Here is a 14796-nt window from a genome sequence, read left to right as displayed (position 1 = left end):
ATATGAAGGACCACACTGCTCTCCCCCTACCCCAGTCTAGCAGTTGTCATGAAAACCTGGCAGTCCATGCTCATTATGTGCAGTGCTTTGGTAATCTCTTGTTACCTCTGGTCACACAGTCTCTTCACTGTATGCAGTAGTGTGACAGAAAGCAGGGTCTAGATTTTTACTTGCCTGTTAAAATGCAGCTCTGTCAACTCCCAATTGGCCATTCTTCTTGAAAAGATAAGATGGAAATGGTCCCCATGATGGAGGCTCAAGTGTCCAGCATCTGAAACTCTAGGTACACTTGCCATCACATTGGCTTGTTTGAAGTTCTGAATAATGCTTGACTTTTGAGTTTACACTGTTTGAAGCATGCCTGTGACAGATTTTATTGTCTTGTAAGTTTTCACGAGCAGGTTTGTTTGCAGCAGCAGCTCTTCGCTTACAGTTGTTGGCTTTTCAGAGAACTCTGACATGCTGTGCACAGCTGAAGGTCTTGAACCTGCACCTGTGGCACTGCTGGGGTGAAGTGTGTGTGTTCTGTCTTGTGGATGAAGTAATTGGCATCAAAACAGAAATGACATGTATTCAAAATGTTCATTAGCATTAGAGAAAAGCATGAAAGCACAGAAACAGTTCTAATTTTCACCAGGATCCCCAAATGCAATTCCCTTACCTCTTTTCAAGTAAGCATGTTATCCATTGTTCAGGTATTAATCTATGAACAAATTCAGAAGGATCATGGTGCAATTAACTGATGCCTAGGAACTTGATCACGCTGTTTAAAACATAATCAATACCTTTCTGCAGGTTACATGATCAGAAAGTTAGTAATTGCTAGATGTGCATGATTCCGGAAGGTGGTCAGCATGGAGGAATTATTCCAAATCAGTTCATTTCTGCAGATTTGCATTCAGTCTTGTTTGATCACCTGCTTTATCATCGCTCACCGTTGTTGCCATTCAGAAATACGACTAACAAAAAACAGCAGGGCTTAAAGAGGAGAGTGTTCAGGGGTACACTTTATGACTAGATGTACTAACGTAATGGTCAGGAGCTTCTGTATGTTGAAACTCTTTGCAAAGTGGAGGGGTGTTCATAGAAAAATCAGATGTGTGCTCCATACCATTCCACAGCACATTTGTAACCCACTTCACTCCCCTCTTCCTTTCAGTCAGTTTCTGGGTGTGTTTTGTTTTTTTAACATATATAGAAAGTATGGACTGTTTTGGGTTTTTTTAACTCTGTTTCTTAAGCTGTGGTGTTCTAGTTGAATAATGTTTCCTGCATTGGATAAACAATAATTCTTTTATGTCTGTTCCATGTTATATAGTGTAAATACGAGTTTGTAATATGGTTGTTGCACTTGAACTTCCCTTATCACACAGAATGTTTTGTTATCCAGACCTGAAGATTTTATTGACTTTCTATGCACCAAAGCTTTGACAGTTTACCACCATTAATTATTGTAGCATTTAAGTAATTATTATAATTATTAGAATACCTTATATTTTGTATCCTCATATGAACATCGCCACACATTTTAAATCATTTTGTCTTCAGTGTACCAGGCTGTAAAATATTGCAAAATAACCATGGGTATTAATGCAAAGTGCTTTTTAAAACAAAACAAAACATGGCAAATGTGGAAATGGTGGTATTCAGTCCAAAGGTTCAGTGTTTCTATTTTTGTGGAACTTCTAGTCATGGTAATGATAGTACCTTATGTTTATGCAATTCTGTAAATTATGTGTGTACAGTTGCAAATACACTGGAAGGATGGAGAATCTGAACTAGAAGGTAGGTTCAAGCCATTGCCAGCCCTTCTTCACATGGCTTATGCAGTGTTTCCATGAATTAATATTTGCCATCAATTGAAACCAACCAGTATTAATTAGGTGTTTTGCATAACCTTGCCAAAACACACTAATGTGTATATAGTGGCAAAAACATAGGGAAAATAATATATTGTGCACTTCATTTGTGAATGGGAGAAGCCATCTTCAGGTGACTGCCTTTTAAAAATACAAAATGGATGTATATCTGAATGTTGCATTGTACTGTACAGTATGCATATTGTTTGTGGTTGCATATACCAACTAAGTGTTTTGTTTTATATGAAAAGGACATCTGTTATGTACAGTTGAAATAAATTTTGCATTTGCTAGACTGTGACTTCAATATTTAATTATTGCACAGGGGGAAAGGACAGCATAACTTAACACTTAAGTTTCTCTTCTCCCCATGCCTCCTTTCTCCTCTCTCCTTTCTTCCTGGAGGAATCAAATGAAGTGAAAGAGCTTTTTTGGCATACATGTGTAATCCTTGTTTAATGTAGTAGACAACTACAGGAAATTCCATGTCACGTGGAATATGTATCCTTCTGTATCTTAAAAAAAAACAACCAAACACAAAAAACAACCTAAAACAATAAAAAGCAACCAACAAACGAAACAAAACGCTCCCCCAAAACAGACCAAAATGAAACCAAGACAAAAGCACAAAACCCAAAGGCATCAAGAAAAACTCTTATGCAGAGATACTGTTATCTATACAGAGTTCTTCTGTTGCCTCCCTATCCCTTTAACTGATTTTAACTTTTTTTGTTTCATTTTTTTTGGATTGGTGTATTCTCAGATAAATGCACAAGCTGAATTATTGTGACAATCTAAAACCTACTTCTCCAGGTCCGTTACCAGAAGGAAATTTTATGATACTCTTTTCTATAACCGTATGCATTTTCAAGATACAATATCACAATATTTTTGTTTTTAATAAAAAACAATCTGTCTTTTAGTGTTTCTACTTAAAAGATGCTCATATTTTGAGTGGTTTTTTTAAAATAAAACCATAAGCTAATATGCACAGTCAAATGTTTACACCAGAATAAATGTAGTAATCACCTACTTCTGTGTTGATGTCAGTCATCACTTTTTTTCACTATGATAGTAGCAACTTTAGTTTTAGCCCCCCCTGTAGTCCTCTGATTGGAAGGTTTTGTATTGGTTAGTGAAAAGTAGGAAGTTTTAGTTGGGATAGCTCTTTCCAAATGTCATAGAAATATCCCACTTCTTCAGATGTTGTATCTGTCTTTCAAACTCTTCATTCTGTTCTTATGCCTAATGCGTATATATGGAGTTGTATGTGTTGCAGTCCACTTCAATTACTTTCATTCTACTTGTCAAAACATTTTGCTGTAAATTGTGTAGGTCTGCCATCTGAGTCGTGGGGTTTTTTACTGTTTGTATACCACTATTAGTTAAAAAAATCCAAAAAACTCCATGCTAATCTAACAGCTCTTTAAAATTTTCCCAAGAACTTGCAAACAATGACATGTTTTATGCAGTGAATTTGTTTGATGTTTGGATTCTGATTCATTATCTGCACAAAGGTATTAAAGGCCTCCCTTTTGACTTTGGCAGATCCATAGCATGAAGGATTTTATTTCTTACAGTGCAGAGTCTGGGAGCACAGGGGTTTGGATTCATCATATAAAGACCTCATTAAAGATACATTGAGAAAGAGAAGGTTAACTTGGCAGGTCTGCTCATCAACTTTAACAACTTTTAACATCTTTAATATAACTAATGCAATGAAATACTGAATGTTTTAAATGACAGGTAATTCTTACTTTTTGTCTAACTTTTTTTTCCCCAGGAAATTTACAAGCCTGTACCTACCTGTGGCTAATAGTAGATCTAAATTGTTGCCTGTGCATGTAGTTGTTTTTCGGTGGCAAAGGAGATTTCTGTTTCTGAAGCTCAAGGAGATAATTTCAAAGACCTTCTTAGATTGCAAAGAGAGCCTAGGAAAGTTGGTGAAAAAACCAAATTGTATATTTACAAGTACTGTTTCTAACACTCTACTCTTGTGCCTTGTTTCTCTCCTTGCCTCTACTAAGCAAAGTTAGGAAAATTTGAAGAAAACAGGAATACTTAAAAGTTGTGCAACAGAATCGTTGCTGAGGGCCTCTCAAATTATACCATGTGTTTTTTAAAATTAACCACCCTCCTCACATCCAACTGCCATAGCTTAAACTATGATCCTTGTAGCCACTGGGAGAAGGCACACTCTTTGCAGAGTATCACTGTGAATGTACCTTGGTTGAGCCTTCTCTTCCAGGTGGCCTACTGGAGGAAGGAACTTTGTTCTTTCCTGACTGGGTTGAGGTGGTTTTTAACTGAGCACAGCTACTCGTAAGTCTGTGATGTGAATACCCACCTCCATTTTACTGTTGGCTTAAATGGTCCCTGAATAGACAAGGTCTTTGGACATAGAGATTTAATATCTGACTAAAGTGAAAAGGTATCTGAATTTTATCCTACTACTTCTCTTCCTTTTCTCTTGACTGATGTGTTAAGATCTCTGCAAAACATCTGGACTGTGTTCACACGCGTCTGCTAACATTCAGTACAAAGGACCAGACTTAGTACTAGCACATACCTGACTTCTGTTAGGAGCCAGCATGGTACTGTCAACCATTTTGTTAAGATGCCATGCTCTGTTTGGAAGATCTCAAACAAAAGGCTCAGATTGTGTGATTATTTGCCAAGGGTCATCACAGAGAGCCTCTGTGTCATTCAGTCTGCACTCTAGTTTCTTCCCATTGTGGTATTAAGACTGTACTCCAGGGCTAGGATTGATGTTCTACCAGTTTCAGACAGGTATTAAGTGAATTTTCATCATGAAGTCTTCCATAAATAATCCAAACAGGTTTCATCTTTCCTCCTTTCCAGAAATGCTCAGAACTGTTTCCTTCTTTGCCTGATTGATTAGACAGGGAATTAGATGCTGAAAACTAAAAGTAGGGAACTGCTACCCCTGGGCCTGTTCTTGTCTCGGGTGTCACACCATGTTACTTAGTGGGTATTGCAAAGGTCTGTAGCCCTGGTCTGAATGCGAGGTGGGCTGTGTCACTTGGTTTCCTTCGGAGGCTAAATTTGCTAAACCTATAATTTAGGGTATAGTATTCAAAAAGCACTGTGATGCTTTACTGTCCATTGCAGGGCTGAGAGAGAAATACAGAATAGATACCCTTATTTTCTTGATAGAATATAAATGAAAACTTAGTTGAATCTCAATGTGGTCAGTTGTCTTGCCTTAAATAGGCAACACATTTCTAAAGAGTGAGGAAATTTTTACAAGGTGCTGGCTTTAGGAGTTCCTCATTGAAAAGTTATGGCGACTTCCTCAGCCTTACCGTTTGTTTGCTAATCTTCAAGAAATTGTCTGGGTTTGCTAAACATCCTTTCTTCTCCCATCCACCTGACTTCCCCCAATACCCCTAAAAAAGAGGGACCAAAATAAATCCCTGTTTGTAAAGCTTTGGGGAGGGTGTCCATTTTGGTTTGGTTTACTTTTTAATCTTGTACTTTTGGTTGTCTCAAGGTGATTTAGGGCTAGAGTTGATGGAGGTTGGTGTAAATATTCTTTTCGCCTATTTGACTTGAAACAAGACTGAGTAAGTATTGTCTCTGCTTGGAGTTCCCTCTAGAAGTAATTGCCAGACAACGTGTCTTTTAAAAAATTAATGATGAGCTTCTGGCATAAATGGTTCAGAAAAGCAGGACAGCAAAGTAGCTTTGCTTTGCCTATAACTTGACTGAGTTCGTACTCATGATAGGGATTGTTGTTGCAGGCTAGATGTGCAGTGTGTTTTTAACTTTGATACTTAGCAAGTGCTGCATTTAAGGGGAAGAATATCCATGGGAAACAAACAAAACCCCAAATCAAACAAAAAAAGGAGGAAAAAACCAAACAACAAAACCAAACCAAACACCAAAAACCCCAGCAAACAAACAACAAAAACCTGAAACCCTGAAACTCTTGGAAAGCAAACTGAGGTAAAAGATGAAGTGGGAGTTTTATTTTTTCTTAAGCAGAAACCATAAGAACAACGAGGGTTCTGAGATACAGATCAAAATTTGTGTGATCAACAGTACTGGAGCAATAAAGGCAAGAGTTCACTCTTGCCTAGTGATGTCCTCAGTTCCATGAGATAGTTCATGTTTTGCAACACAGGTCAGTGTTCACAGCAACAGTTTTGCATCATGTAAGTGTGTGTCTGTACTTTGTGGTTGCTTTGTGTACAGTGTTGGTGAATGTTTTGGTTTTAATGAAACAGCACTCTGTCTCTCAGTAATGCAAAGTATTTATTGTGCTATGCTGCACACACATGAGGATAAGCTGGTGTAGACATCTGGTATAAACCAGATGTCTGCACATAAGTGCATATGTGTGTATAACTGTAAAGCTGGGATTTATTTTAAAAAAGGCTTTCTGTTCCTCCCTATTTCTGCCTTGCAAGGACCCATGTCACTCTGACCAGGCAAAGACAATTGGATGCAGCTCTATGCAGAGACAAAATGTGCTGTTCCATTTGATAGAAGGGTCATGGGTGAGAGATGTGTGGCAGTTATCTCCCTTTGATCAGTGACTCACTCAGCACATACTGGACTGAGTTACTTCACATTGATACAGAGACCCAAAATCTAGTGATCTGGTAGCAGCTGCTGCCAGTTAATTCTTAAAGTAATGTTTAGCTCTGTGTAATCTCTTTGTCTAATAAAGCAGAGCAGCAACCAATTAACTGAAATAAACATCAGACAACTTTTTACTGTCAGAGATGGACAGTGCAAATGGGGAAATATCCTTGAGCTCCATACAGAGTTTGGATGTATTTGTTTTTTATAGGTTGTTCCTTCCTTGGAAAAGAAGTGGGAGTGGAAGAATACTAACCCTTAAATGATTTATTCACTCAGTGAGATGAAGAACTTGCAGCTTTCAAGGACGAGATTCTGTTCTCAAATCTGCAGGTTTCTTTATTCCGTAAAATTTTGACCATCAAGGTCTGATACATTTGATCTTTGCTGTCAGCTGAAGAAACTGTTTTCTTTATTGAAGGATGTGTGTCATTGTTTGCTAAAATAGTTTAAGTACCTTAACACTTATTGCTAAACTGTGGTCCCTACAACCTTGTTCAGATCTCAAGACTGCAGCTGTCAGGGAACTCAGTATTTTTTGATGAGTTTGATTTCTTTCATCTTTTGTGTGTTTAGCTTATGTATTTTATCATGACCCATAAAAGAAAAAAGCAGTGTTATCACAAAGGAGCTGTTCAGCAAGAGCTAACTAATTTCTCCTGACAGGTACGCATCCTGTAGAACCGAGTTACCCGCTCAAACTGTTCTAGACTTAAAACATTGCTGGTTAATGAAAGTTCATTACAGTGAATTGGTAGGCAAGTGAACTTTGTTTCTTAAAACTGGTACTTTGATTAAAATATGCAAGAACTTTAATGCCTTATCTGCTGTTTGAATTCTGAACAAATGCCTGCACAGCAATTTACTTACAGATCAAGGCACACAATCACAGATCTTTTAAAGAGTGCTTCTAATTTTGTTCCAGCCCACTTAGTGTTTCTAGAAGACATACTTAATGTATGAATGGATGCACATCTGAGCTGCAGATCTTTCTATTCAGAGCTACTTTTTTAAGAACCCGTGTGTATTATCTTGATGTTAGAAATTGTAATGGTGGTGGAAAATGTTTGGAAGATACTGAAATATTGGGAGGTTTTATTGTCAACTGCATTTAAAAATATTTATTAAATACAATGTGTGTATTTTGTTATAGGGCAAAAAGCTGTATGGAAGCGTACATAGACGTGTGCACACAACTGTTTATGGTGCCTGAAAGGAGTTTTAACTTTTTTTTTTTCAATGTATCACTCTAATTTGATACTACTGTTCTGCTTCTTACTGATAGAGTAATTGGTTTAAAGTAGGATTATTTCTTGGATTTGTGTTGGTGTGAGATCAGCATCTGTTCTTGAGGCTTAAATCTCTGGTTTTTAAATGCATGTAGCATCCTCGTCGATGACACAGAAGTAATGGCAGCAGCAGGGTAGGAAACAGACAAATTTTTGCCGTTGTAAGGCTGTGGTTTTACATATGAGAAACGTATCAATAACTTGTAGGGAGGGAAGGGGGAAATGGAGAGTGATGTACTTTGGTCTTGCAAGTGTATAGTACAATGGATGAAATAATTATCTTTGAAATGCTTCATCAATATTTGAGTTGCTCATTTTGTAATTTATTCTTACCACAGGTTCTCGTAAAGAATCAGCTCCTCAAGTCCTGCTTCCAGAAGAAGAAAAAATCATTGTAGAAGAAACTAAAAGCAATGGTCAGACTGTTATAGAAGAGAAGTAAGAGAACATTTAATGAATGTTAGATTAAATCAGTAAATTTTGTACTCTTCTTTCTCCTCCTCTTTCCCATTATAGCAGTGTGTGTATGGTGTATTTGCAGTAGGGAACAGAGCTGTTTGAGTATGCTGCCAGTCCTTGAAGTGCCTTCATTTAAATGCTTGTAGTGTGGTTTCTTTGTGCTGTGCAACTTGCCACTTCTTGGAGTGGAAAGAGTATGTTTCACTTTGTAAGAATTTTTCAAAGTGCTGTAGGATGTCAATATTAAGTTGGTGTCATAGTATGTGGTGTCATTCTATTTAATTTTAAGGTGTTTGTTGGAAATGCAGTACAGTTCTGTTGCAGAAAGGTGTAATATAGAAACTGGTGTAGGCTTGAGAGGTGTATTCTGTTACAGAAGCTGGTAATAGGTCCTTGCCTTATTGAATCTAAACCAAGATAAAGACACAGTATCTTTTTCACAACTTTGAAAGGACCTGCTAGTTGTGGGCTTGGGGGCTTTTACAGAAAATGCATTTCACTTAGCAGTTTAACAGATTAGGACATGGATTTCTGAGACTGGTTGTAACAGATCATCTGTTCTCATTTTAGAAGCCTTGTTGACACCGTATATGCGTTAAAGGATGAAGTGCAGGAGTTAAGACAGGTTTGTAACTTACTACATTTATAACAACATGGAGAATGGAAAGGAAATTTTACTTATTATAAAAATAACGTGTTGTCAGTTGATTTCTTTTGACAGGGATGAACTTGAATTGTGGACTAGATCTACTTTTCAGAATTAACATAATAATTTGATAAGAAGTGGTGGTCATCAGTCTTTGGAGCACCAACATTTGAGAATAGTGTTAAGTATCTTCTCCCTGAGGTGACTTACTCAGATACATTTTAATTTACTTTTTGATTTTTACAGCTTGTGAAACGTTGAAACTGTTAAGGAGTAAATTCAGTTTTGCTGTGTCACCAGCAAAATAAGCTTGTAGAGACTGTAATGTATAATTTTAGTAATATAAATGTTTGGAGCAACTTAGGCCTTTATTAATGGTCTCTCAGTAACCTGAACACCTCTTACAGATCAGTTTTTGAAGCTGCTCATTTCCAGAGACATTTTCAGGTGGCTTTTCTTTTATGGGGGCTTAAGGTTAGCTCAAGATGTTGCCTTGTCATATGGGGAAATTGTGCAAGATCTCACCTAAGTTGCTTCTATGGAAGCTGCAGCTGATACTTTTGTCTCCAACAAGTAACTTTTTCTTGTCAGGAGGTAGCCTCTTTAAGCCATGTTAATGATGCTGCACGTAGTAGTTGCTTAATGTGTAGGTGAAAAGCATTGAATTTATCCTCACTCTTCAGTGTGTGAGTTTGCTGACTGACCCTTAACAGTTGTGACTCCAGAAGCTGGATAAAATCTCCTGTGTTAATGTAGAATGGGCTTGTATTCAATTTACTTCAGGTTTTGGGCTATTAATGTGAGTCCAAAGTCTTTGCCCATCTGTAAGCGTACCAAGGATGCTGCGTGTTTTCTGTGAAGTAGAACAGTCAGTATCTTAACTGCTCAAATTCTACTGTTTTCAACATGCAAAGCATCTGTATTCTGGCTTTGATTTAAACTTGATAGTATTCTTAAATTTTCTTAATACAATTCACATAAAGCCAGCAGCAATACAAACCCACTAATATTCCTGTCTGCTTTTGTAACAAGGGTAAGTGTGCTGCCTCACTGAGGCCCTGCAGGTCTCTGTTTTGACCTTAAACAAAAGGCCACCTTCTCCTGAACTTCAAGCAATGGGTTTCTTTTCTGGTACTGTTAAGGAATTTGTTAAATGTATAATTAATGTGGCAAATGTGGATATTAATAAAAAACTAATAACTTCTTATTAACATGACAAGTTGCCAAAAATGCATTTAAGAGGTGTGCTGTACAGTTAGAATATATCAACAGTGAGAATATAAAGTATTTAGGCACATACAACAATTTTAAGCAGACCATTAGAAATAATAGAAAGATTAATTACCCAGCACAAAATGGTGCTTGACCCCTGGGGTTTGGGGGGGGGGGGGGGGGGGGGGGGTGAGGGGAAGGGGGCAGGGGAGAGGGAGAACTGTTAAGCCAAAGAGGCAATGAATTACTCACAGCTGATTCTACCCAAGTGGGGAGTGCTGCTGCTGTGTATTTTTCCTTGAAGCTTTTGGGGCGCTCTTGTGTGCCAGGCACAGCTGGTTGCCAGCAGGAATGCCAGACGGGGCTGGGCTGGCTCCAGCAGGACGGCAGGCTAGTTATGATGCTGTTACTGCAGTGGGCTCTTGCTTTCTCCTGGGTATGCTGAGGCATGGCAAAATTCTAGCTGCAAGGGGAAGCAGGCTTGGCTCTGGCTCCAAGGTTCATGGCTTCTCTAGCTTGCAGTGAGTAGGCTCATGGCTTTTATCCCAGGTTCTGGACTGGGCAACTTGAGGCAGGGACAAATTGAGGCAGCTTCAAACAAGGCAAGGCAAAAGCAACCAGAGTCAGCCTGTATATATATCTTGTGCAAGATTCAGTTGGGCCGGTAGGGCAATTGAAACCAGCACATAGTTACCCAATGAAAAGGGATTCTGCCAGGCTGTGGCCATACAAAGCAGAAACATAGGCCTGGTTGGGGATAAGAAGTGGCCAGTACACATGCTCTTTCCCCAGAAGAAAAGTTGTTTACCAGACATACTAGGTCCTATCCTTTTGTTCCTTTTCCCACATTATCCTGACTTACTGCAGGAAGGACTGGAGAGAGGGGGACAATGTCTAGACACATCAGGGCCTGTCTGGGTTTGTGCTGGGCCCGTTTGGCCCTACCATGACAGGTACCTTTCCAAATAGATAATTTCTTGGGAACTTTTATCTTCCAAAGCCCAGATGTATTAAAGCCTCAGCTGATTTTCTCCTATATCAGAATTCTTAGTTCAGAAGCTTTTATTGGTTTGCTACTCTGATGGTGTCAACTGAAGATACAGCAGAAGTAACTTTGAGCTGGGAAGGTCCCGAGTGACCAATGACTTTATGAATAAAACCTTTCTACATAGTGCATTGGTTGGTGTAGATACCAGACTGCCTGTTGGTCAGTCACCACACAGAGGGATCCCTTACAGAGCAAATTCCATAAATTATTCACAGCTGTTGCTCCACAGGTACTACCCTTGAACACTGCAGTCCTGAATTGCTAGTAAGTAAATAAATTCAGTCTGCACCTACAAGAAAAGAATGAAATTTTGGAATATCTCAACAGACTTGAGGAGGGTAATGAGATAGCAGCTGTTGATCTCATTCTGTTTCTACAAGTGTCTGTAAATGACAGCTGATGGGAATCCAGTGGGAGCCCTGGACTGCAGACCTATGTTGAACACCTGTAGGCTTTTGTCTTGGGGCCTTAATATAATGTTGTGTTGTCTTCTGGGTGCTTCCCTGCTGATGCCAGCATCACCTTGTACAGGATTAAACAATATTAGCGTTATTGTGGTTTGGTCAGTGGCCTCCTTACAGTCCTGTTGTTCATGGTATTCACTATTACCTGAGGGTGCTCGATATCGAACTGACTCAACTTGCTAATACACCTTCCGAGTGGTGGTGGTCCTTGGAATTCAGATTCCTCTTAGACCGTTGGCAGTCATCTCTGTGGTTTAAAATTCAGACACAAAACCTTTCCAGAGAACATAAGTTTTCAAGATACTCCTCTCAACTATTTACTTTCCTAATGAAGCAAGTTAATTGGCATGAAGTTTTTAAGAAGTTTCTCTGAAACTCATTACAATCACAGGAGACTCTGGAATGATATTTATCCTACTTACTGCTCCATTTCCCTTCTCCATTAACAACAAATATATTTGACTCTTCAGTGATGAGATTTGAGCAGAAGAATTTGAGATTTGCCATCTGGTACTAGCACTTGGGTTTAAAGGACCCCTAAGTATAAATAGGAAATAGCTCAGGTTTCCATTTGGTGGTTTTCGTGGCATTGTGTGAAGTAACTGTGTGTAACTGAAAAGTTAGGCGGCTTTGCTGTCGTACAGCTAATGGCAGTCATACTAAGGAGAGCCTCCAGCATTTGTACTTGAGAGTGTATATATGTGGCCAGAAAAGATAGGCTGGGGGGTGGGGCAGAAACCCAACCAAAACAACAAACTAGCTCACAAGCAAAACAGTAATATTTCTATCTCTATTAAATAGGATAACAAAAAGATGAAGAAATCATTAGAAGAAGAACAAAGAGCTCGCAAGGACTTGGAGAAGCTTGTTAGAAAAGTTCTGAAGAACATGAATGATCCGTCTTGGGATGAAACCAACTTATAACTATTTTTCCTTTCTTTTTTTTTTGTTTCCTTTCTGTTGAAAGACCACTTGTAAAACGGAGCTGGGAAGCCTTCTGACGTTAGTCAGTGTTGCATCAAGAGCACTACAAAACAGGATTTAACTGGATCTAGTGATTTCTTGCTCTGGACAATATAGAAAGGGTCAAGCCATTTACTGAAGCAGTCTGTACGTTGTGTGGAGACCATGGATCCTGAACTCTACTAAACTTAATTTGTTTGCATCTAAATTACCTCATTTTGCAGAAAGTGCAGCACCTGACTAAAAGTCCATGTTTTTCAGTGGCTTTTTAATTAAATATATATTTTTCTTGTAAATATCTGTAATTTTGAATGCATATGTGATTGTATCAGGGCTGATGATGGGGTGGTTTTTTTGGGGGGGGGGATGTTGTCTCTTGTTATTGTAATGGTCACAAGTGTTAGAAATGACGGCAGTACTGTCTTGCCTAGGAACCGTCAGAGTTCTTCATGGATATTTATGGATTTGTTGCAAATTAGCCACTCATCACATATGCAAATTCAAACCCCCATTTTTCCTGTTGACCACTGTACTTAAGTCCTCACTGTAATTTGCCTTTGCATACGTTTTTGAGCAGTTTACAATTCTTGAAGAGAACAGTATTAAAATCCAGAAAGGTCTTTATTGACAGTGGAAATGTTTTTAAACAAAACCTAACGCCTGTGATTTATATTCACACACACTTGTTTGGCACACTAATCTGTTGTGCTTTGACCACCGAAAGACTGATGTACTTGCCTGCTTTTCATGACTGTGACTTTTAGGTGTTCACGTACTACATTTTCTCTTTTTGTGCTTAAGCATTCAGCTGGCTGATAACAGATCATACAGTTTGTTAAAACACAAAAAAACCCCAATCAAGCCAATCCAGAATTTTGTGAATAAATTGTTGCTATTTATATTTTGTGGTCAAAACAACTAAATTTTAGCTAGCCTTTGCGCATAAGACACGTGGGCTAAGCCGAGCTTCATTCGGAATTTCATTTCTCGTGCCGCCACCTGAGACTCCGTTTGGATTTCCCAGACTGTTGAAGCAGTCATTCCTTTTGCACCCTGCTTTCTCAGCATGATGCTGGTTTCTTTTCTGCTGAGATCTAAATTGAAACAAATCTGGAAATAAGATTTATTTTAAAAAAAAATATTGTCCTGTAATTCATGATTTGCGCGGCTGACAGGTTTAAAAATACATAAAAGCACATTTGTTCCCTAGTGTGATAGGTGTAAGTGCTGCAGTCTTGTCTTGTATTTAAAATAAGAGATGCTACATCACTGCAAACAGTGAGCTTCAGTTGGAGCACTTAAAACACTAATGCCTTTAAAGCTCATTGTTTTTCACTGATTTCAGCGAACTTTGGATTAAACTCCGGATGGTGCAATTTTGAGGGGGTTTTTCTTCAGCTGACAGTCAGAAGTGCAGGTATAGCACAGACCTGAGTTACACCTTTTGTCATCCTCTTTTTCTGGTGACCTTTAATTCCCACTAAATGTAATGGTCAGACTTGAGCAGATGTCTCTGTGAACTTTAATGAATTGGAACCAGCACGATTAGAGGGATGAGAGAATTCTCATGCACATTTTGAATCTAATGAAAAATATTTTTGAAGCTATCCATTTTTCTCAGCCAAGAACAGGGTTTTTTTTTAATAGGAAAGGATGTCAGTGATTACCTACTTGAGAAACAGTCCCGCGGGAATGAAAGCTTAAAAAATGCATAGACAATTAATTGCATGATTTAAAAAGCTTTGAAGGTATTTTGATTTGTTACTACAATTTAAAACTGCCTTCCTTTACTTCTAAGGGAGGAGGGTAGATAAGAATGCTAAAAATGCCTACAGTGTCAGAATTGCTTCTATTCACAGAACCTTAAAATTGCAATTCTTGATACTGAAATCTCTTCCTATTGTTGTCAGTTGCAAAAACCAGTGGGCTGACATTTATATTTGTCTCCATGTTTAGAAAATACTCTTGCTTAGAGCTAAATGGCACTAAATCCTGCAAATTCATAGCACTTTGGCTAAACTTAGTGGTTTTTTTGGAACGCTGGTATAATTAGAATTTTGCTAGCATTTTTTGCTTTCTGACATTTGGGCTATTTTCAGAGAGAACTTTCATTTTCAGTTGAGTGTATGTGAAAGGACATTCCAGAGGAAGAAGTATAAAAAAGGAAAAGATTAATCTTAGCAGTACTTAGCAAGTTTTAACTCAGGAACAACGTCCATCAGAACAGTTTGTTTTACTTTGTGTTGTA

At 38.4% G+C, this 14796-nt stretch overlaps 1 protein-coding gene across 4 annotated transcripts in view; it reads left to right on the top strand.

Annotated features, from left to right (window-relative positions):
• The window catches only part of ARHGEF7 (Rho guanine nucleotide exchange factor 7), a 128902-nt gene extending 115997 nt beyond the window's left edge, over positions 1-12905 (top strand). For all 4 annotated transcript variants that reach the window (XM_054162862.1, XM_054162861.1, XM_054162864.1 and 1 more), the window contains 3 exons: positions 8095-8194; positions 8786-8840; positions 12387-12905. In XM_054162862.1, the coding sequence (XP_054018837.1) occupies positions 8095-8194; positions 8786-8840; positions 12387-12509 (278 nt within the window). In that variant the 3' untranslated portion in view covers positions 12510-12905. The remainder of the gene's footprint in view (positions 1-8094; positions 8195-8785; positions 8841-12386) is intronic.
• Positions 12906-14796: the final 1891 nt, after the last annotated feature.

The sequence above is a fragment of the Dryobates pubescens genome, chromosome 7 (genome assembly GCF_014839835.1).
Source record: "Dryobates pubescens isolate bDryPub1 chromosome 7, bDryPub1.pri, whole genome shotgun sequence".
NCBI lineage: Eukaryota > Metazoa > Chordata > Aves > Piciformes > Picidae > Dryobates > Dryobates pubescens.
This window is presented reverse-complemented; position numbering and strand designations above follow the sequence as displayed.